Source organism: Phymastichus coffea, unplaced genomic scaffold (assembly GCF_024137745.1).
Source record: "Phymastichus coffea isolate CEN01 unplaced genomic scaffold, Cenicafe_Pcof_1.1 PCOF00037, whole genome shotgun sequence".
NCBI classification, from domain to species: domain Eukaryota; kingdom Metazoa; phylum Arthropoda; class Insecta; order Hymenoptera; family Eulophidae; genus Phymastichus; species Phymastichus coffea.
The window spans coordinates 3,093,946-3,100,708 of NW_026706848.1; the positions used below are offsets into that span (position 1 = coordinate 3,093,946).

At 31.8% G+C, this 6,763-nt stretch overlaps 1 protein-coding gene across 1 annotated transcript; it reads left to right on the forward strand.

Moving 5' to 3' along the window:
- Positions 1–1,570: 1,570 nt before the first annotated feature.
- Positions 1,571–5,174, forward strand: LOC131663663 (uncharacterized). Its single transcript, XM_058934194.1, has 3 exons — positions 1,571–2,102; positions 2,191–2,398; positions 3,038–5,174. The coding sequence occupies exons 1-3, from the start codon at positions 1,664–1,666 to the stop codon at positions 5,064–5,066; spliced, it is 2,676 nt and encodes an 891-aa protein (XP_058790177.1). The 5' UTR covers positions 1,571–1,663; the 3' UTR covers positions 5,067–5,174.
- Positions 5,175–6,763: the final 1,589 nt, after the last annotated feature.

The following is a 6,763-nucleotide window of genomic DNA, read 5'->3' on the forward strand; positions in this document are numbered from 1 at the left end:
TACGGAACAATAAAAGTCCGAATTATAAAAAACTAGTAGGTGTTATGATTGAAAACTATAAGAATTTAGGATGTAATATGAGCATCAAATTGCATTTTGTAGACTCTCATCTCGATTTCTTTCCAGAAAAATTAGGTGATTTCAGTGAAGAGCATGGAGAGAGATGTTATCAAGACATGAAAGATATGGAAAAGCGCTATCAAGGAACATGGGGTATAAATATGTTGACAGACTACTGCTGGAATTTAAAACGAGATATAGAAACAGTTCCAGTAACACCTAAAAGAAAACCATTACGAAGATCGTTTGAACAAAAGCAAGTCCGTTATCACAAAAGGACATTAAATTAAACGGACATTACGATGTAGTAAAAAGGACTAGCTTCGTGATCAGTGACTCAAAAAACATGAAGATCAACTGTCTAAAGAACCAGAATTCTAATCTGCGTTCAATGTTCCGGCCAAAACTAGATATCCAAGTCTTATTTTGGATAACCGCAACGTGACCTACAGAAGTCGGTTTAAAAAAAAAGTTACTACGTATTCGGACGTAAAATTTTCCGCTCTTTCAGAATCTGGAGTCAAAAATATTGTATCATCCGATTTGAATGATTTGACCTCCGTTTGACCTTGATTCTGACATGTTGAGGTTCAAAAAAGATTGGATTTGGAATCAGGAATCCCAAAAATATATTATGAATTTTTTTAAAATTTTTTAACGGGTCGATTCGCAATTTGACCTTCAAATGCCCTTAACCCTGACGTGATGGAGTCAAACGGACCCCGGATTCGGATTCAGCGACCTCAAAAACATAAAGAACATATAGTCAGATATTGGGGAAAATACTTTCATTTTTTTTTGTGGAGCTGTGTAATAGTAGAGTCTGTGAACTACATTTCCTATATGAAGATTTGCAATTATATGATGATTGGTTTACGGTCAATAATGAATTGACTGTTTCTATTCGAGAAAGAGTAGATCTTAAGAAGAATGTTTTGCCTCAAACAGCGACTGGATACGATACTGTAGGTACTATATATGGATCACAATTATGCATTTTACAAGTTTTCATTAAGGGTGTATTGGCTATACAATCTTAGCCAAAAGTTAATGAAACTAACAAAGTTAGTATTTAAAGGCTTTGACTGTCTGTTTGTGCTGATAAAATCCTACATATAAATAGTAAAAACGTATAATTTGACATTAAAAACGTTTTGGTAAGGTAAAAAGCAATATTATTGTTTAGAATATTAATACTATTACTTATGTGTCATAAACTTTTGAGAATGAATTCTGCAGGGTTTCAACTTCGAAAAACAAAAAAATTAACTTTTTATTAATAGTATTGAGAAGTATTAAATGCCTATATATAGCTGAAGAACTAAAAATATATGTTATCAAGTGAGAAAATAGTTGCAATAATACATATTTGCAAGTTTTACAATGAAATATATACTTTGAACTGAGCATGGAAATCGTGGCAACGCTGTACGCTTCAAGAATTTCGATTTCTTATTTTGACTACATTGGTTCAGAAGCGTCGCCTCAGTTCTCAGTCATGTGTTGCCCGCATTACAGGTTACCGACGATACCGTCATGAGTACGTCATGCACTGCATAAAAACATTTAACTTTTACACTGGTGTTTAACTATAATTACAAAAATGCCTAAAGTGAAAAAAAGCAGACATTATTGGAAAGGCAGATTAGTGAGCGAAAAAATATATAAGCAGCGTGTAGCACAACAACAAAATGGTCGTAAATCACGCAAAAGGTTAGACGTTAGTGATAATGTCGAACGCGGTGCGAATAATGTTGAAAATACTCAAACTACTGAAAAACCAGAAGCTTTAAAACCCGGAGAAGGCCGACGGATTGCTGAATTACTTTTTCTTGGAGAACAATTATGGTGTAATAGTTGTAAAGAATGTTTGTCGCTAACCAACATTGAAAACGAACAACGTCGAGGACTTGGCTCAATTTTATCAATTCGTTGCCACAAGTGTTTGTTGACAAACATTGTTACAACTAGTAAACAACATTCAAGCGCTATAAACCCTGACAGTGTCAATCGATTCGATATGAACACAAAGCTTGCTCTAGGTAATAAAATCAGTCGCATAAATGTTATGAATGTTATGAAAATTGTATTTTTACATGAAAAATATTAATAATTTGGTTTTTATTATAGGATTAATGGACAGTGGGATTGGGTTTACCAATTTCAATAAACTGTCAGCTACTTTAAATATACCACAAATAGATTTCAAAACATATAAAAGGTACGAAGATGAAGTAGGAACAGCAACAGAAAGACTTGCCAAACAAAGTTGTGAAAAAGCTACTGAGTTGGAGCGTAAATTGATGTTGGAGAATCTTGAAAGTCTCAGACAACAATTGTAATTATTAGTACAGAATCAAGTGCATGTTTTGAAATAATTCTTGCTTATTATCCTAACGCATCAAATTGATTTTAATCATATCTTATTATTGTACATCAGTTCAAATATTTTTATGTTGCATGTTTATACGTATGAAAAATTGTATTCAATTTCAATATACATTATGATATTTCAATCAAGTGATAGTACAGTGATTTTTTTAAATGTTTTTTTTTATGTTAATGTTGTCATATCGAATCAGTTTTAATTAAATTTTACTATTGTACATCAGTAAAGTTTTTTTATATTGCATGTTTATGCGTATGGAAAATCATGGAATTTTAATCAAGTGAAGTGACAGTGATTAAAAAAAATTTTTTTATGTTAATTTTGTTTCATATTAATATAGTATAACAATTATGAATAATAAGTCTTTAATCAAATGAAAGAAGATTTTTAAAGAGGGTTTCGTTTTTAATAAGAGATATTTTTAAGAATTGTACGTAATTGTCTGTAATAAAAATTCAAATGGTAAAAAGAAATTGTGACTAAAACTGCTTTATTTTACGCTTTAACAAATTGATAATGCTTAAATAATTATTTTTCAAAATATATGCATATCAAATGTTTTATTATTACTATATTGGTTTTTTTCAGGCCTGAAAATATCAATTCATGTTTTAACAAATCTTTGAATCTAGAAGCTCCAGTAACTTTTCAAACAGCCGTTCAATTAATAGCATCTTATGACATGGGATGGAGCACTCGAGCCAATGGAAAAAATTATGACAGTCTTAACGGGTACGGTGCTATTGTTGGATTGTACTCTCAAGCCATATTAGGTTTTTCAACATGTAATCGTAAATGTAAAAAATGCGACAACGGATGCAGCCCTTTTGATCATGACTGCAGACTCAGCTTTTATGGGTCCGCTAAAGCTATGGAAGGTTATGCTGCTAACAAAATTGTTAATGAAAACAGCATATTAAAATCAAAGAATGTTGAAATAGGTATATTTATAGGAGATAATGACAGCTCTGCGATTGCTGCTTGTCGCCAAGGAGCTACTACGCATCAAATTAGTAAATTGTCAGATATTAATCATACCTCAAAAGGAGTAAAAAAGGAGTTATATGGCATTGAAAAAAATTACCAAGAACTGAAATCAGATTCAATAAAATATTTGCATAGGTGTTTCACCTACGCCGTCGCACAGAACAAAGATAATAGTAAAAATATGGCTTCAGCTGTTAGGTGTATACCGTACCACGCATTTAACAATCATGACATGTGTGGTCAATGGTGTGATTTTGTAAGTGACAGGGAAAACTACGACCATAAGATGGTTCCCGGAGGATTGACAGATCAAAAGCTATTTGAAGAATTGAAAAATATCTTTGACAAATTAGCTAATAATGCAGAAAAATTTTCAATAGCTGCCTCTAGTAATGTTAACGAAAGTTTAAACGCAAGTATGGCTGCTAAAGCACCTAAGTCTAAATGTTTGAGTTTATCTGCGTCATCTGACTACCGTTTTGCTGCTGTTGTTTGTCAAAAGAATATTGGTGACTGTTATACCAGTAACATTTGTGGCAACTTGAAATTATCTCCAGCAAAGAATCACAGACAATATATTGATAAAATAATAAAAAATAAAGTGAAACGAGCATTGTTTATTAAGACTCAAGCTTTCAAGAAAAATAAAATTTTATTGCGTAAGAAGAAATCTGCGTTGAGACATAAAAAAGAACAACTAGAGGGAACTACATATCTAAGTAACTCTACTTTGCTTACTGAGCCTGCTGTGCAGGATGCACCGTCCTTGAGCGACGACGAGGAAGGTACATTAAAAGAAAATTGCCATGTTATCTATTTTGACTTGGAAACAAGTGGGTTGCACACCGAATGTGATATTCTGCAGATAGCTGCTAAATGTGGTAAAATTTCTTTCAATGTTTATATTTATCCCGTTCAAGATATTTCAACAGCTGCCTCTGCTATTCATGGCTTGAGAAAGTACGAAGGAGATCTTATGCTACAAAGCGAAAAAGTTCATTCGGTTTCGCTTAGAATCGCTATGGGACAGTTCCTACATTACTTATTGTCGTTCAATAAGAAATGCTATTTAGCTGCGCACAATTTGAATTTCGATGGACCCAGACTATTAAATGCAATAAACAAATGTTCCTTAACTGATGAATTTTCGAAAGTTATCGAAGGATTCATAGATACTTTACCAGTTATAAAAAAATGTACTGAACGCACTGGTAAAGGTACTTGTACCATTACAAGTCTTGCTAATTGGCTAAATATTTCTTCTTTGAATGCTCATGACGCTACCAAAGATGTTGCAATTTTAAAAAAAATTATTAAAAAACTAGCAATAAGTTATGATCATCTAGTCAATTGTGGTCATAGTTATGTGCAAATCACTGATAAATGGTTAGATGATGCTCGAGTAAGAAGATTATTGCCCACACTAAACCCACTTCTAAATGTTGTTGGCAATGAAATTAAGAAAAAGCTAATAAGGGCAAACATTACAATTGAACTCTTGAAAACTACTCATTCAAGTTCTGGAATAACAGGAGTTTTTGATTTACTTAGTGAAAAAATAAATAATAAGCCTATTGTAACGGCTCACAAGCCGACAATAAAAAAAATTGTTGACTGGTTAGAAAGTTGAAGGTGTAACGGTACTTAAAAAATTTAATTTTATAATGTGTTTTATTGTTCAATAGTATTAAATTTAAATTGTAATTTAAAAAGTGATGTGAAAATTACACAAATTATTATTTTTCTGGTGGTAGATAATAAAACTATTGCTACAAGATAATTATTACTTGATTTTTAATTTTTTGGTTCGATTTGTAATTTTTTTACAAATCAAAGTAAATAAAATATCATTTGTAGTATTTTATGATACAGATGCACGCAGCTATTATATCTATAGCTATAGCAATCGTCGTCCGTCATATATGGCGGCGACGGTGTTGCCAAGTCTTGCTTGTTTTGCAAATGAAAGACATAATTTTGCATTATATTTTCATTAAAAACTTCTGTAATATTCCATGAAATAATATTATTTTTTTTACATATTTTTTCCTAGAATATTTACGGATAGATAGATATAACTTTGAGGAGTTTATCATTGTTTTTTCTATACCAATTTTTAGTTTAAAGTTCAGAATCATTAGGCTAATGGCTTGTGGCCATAAGAGAGTATGTAAAATTTAAATCAATATAACTTTTTTAATAACCCATGAATCTAGTTGAAACTTTGCAAGTAGCTTTTTACCGTCAATATACACGCATTTACAAAAAATAAATATTGTAGCATTGTTTCGACTGATAGCCTATACACCCTTAAATGTATGGGTGCGATTTTAGTTTGAACGAAGAAAGCAACAAGAACAGGAGTATTGCAAACCACGAGCAATAATTCGGCAGCAAGAAATGGTGTATAGTAATGCATCCCAGGTAGAAGTAGAAAATACACTCGCAGATAATAAAATGTCTGATGAAGTATTCTCGCAGCATGAGAACAATATGAATATAAATTCAGATTTACCAAATATTCTTGAGACTATGTCATTAAGACAAAACTGGGCATGGACCAAACTAGAAGATGGGATTCTTTTTACATTTTTTGATGTAAATATTTTTCAAATTCGGTGCCACTTGAAATTGCTTTCTAATGGGAAGATTCAGACATTACTTCCCAATCAAATGAAATTACAAAATTTCTCAACAATACATTCGGTAGATTCTTTAGATAGTCTCAATAAGGTTCTTTCTTATTTGGAAAGTCAATGTTTCTGTATCGGCACTTCCACCAGCTCAAAACAAACGTAAGACGTCATATTCTGCAAAATATTTTATAGAAAAATGACATGAGTCTAAGTAATATTGATAAAATTATATTTTTAGGTGGTCTGAAAAATGTTGCATAACTACATCATCATTTGAAAACAGTACGTGTTCTCAATGTAATGTAGAAATCATGACGTCCGAACACTATAAAACGTCTCTGAAAGACAAATATTCGGCCTTGATGCAGAAATACAAATTGTTGGAAAAGAAATACGCTTATTGGAGTAAACAGGTAATTTTTATTCAGCTACTATTACATTAATAATATATGTACGTATATACATACGTCCGCGCGCGCGTGTGTGGGTGTGAACGTGTAAGTTGTCATATCAATGAAAGATATAATAAGTAATTGACTAAAATGTTCCAATCGTTTCAGTATGAGGAGGCTAAGTTAAAAATCATTGAATTGGAAACTCTAATAAATAATGAGTGTAATAGTAAACAAGTGCTGGAAAATCTACCGGACATTCAGCAAGAAATAGTTTCGATGTTTTTAAATTTTGATGA

Excerpts from the sequence above, each read along its gene's own strand:
- LOC131663663 (XM_058934194.1), top strand. The coding sequence starts at position 1,664 with ATGCCTAAAGTGAAAAAAAGCAGACATTATTGGAAAGGCAGATTAGTG. Across the intron at positions 2,103-2,190 it reads GAACACAAAGCTTGCTCTAG|GATTAATGGACAGTGGGATT; the intron begins GTAATAAAATCA and ends TTTTTATTATAG. Across the intron at positions 2,399-3,037 it reads GAAAGTCTCAGACAACAATT|GCCTGAAAATATCAATTCAT; the intron begins GTAATTATTAGT and ends GGTTTTTTTCAG.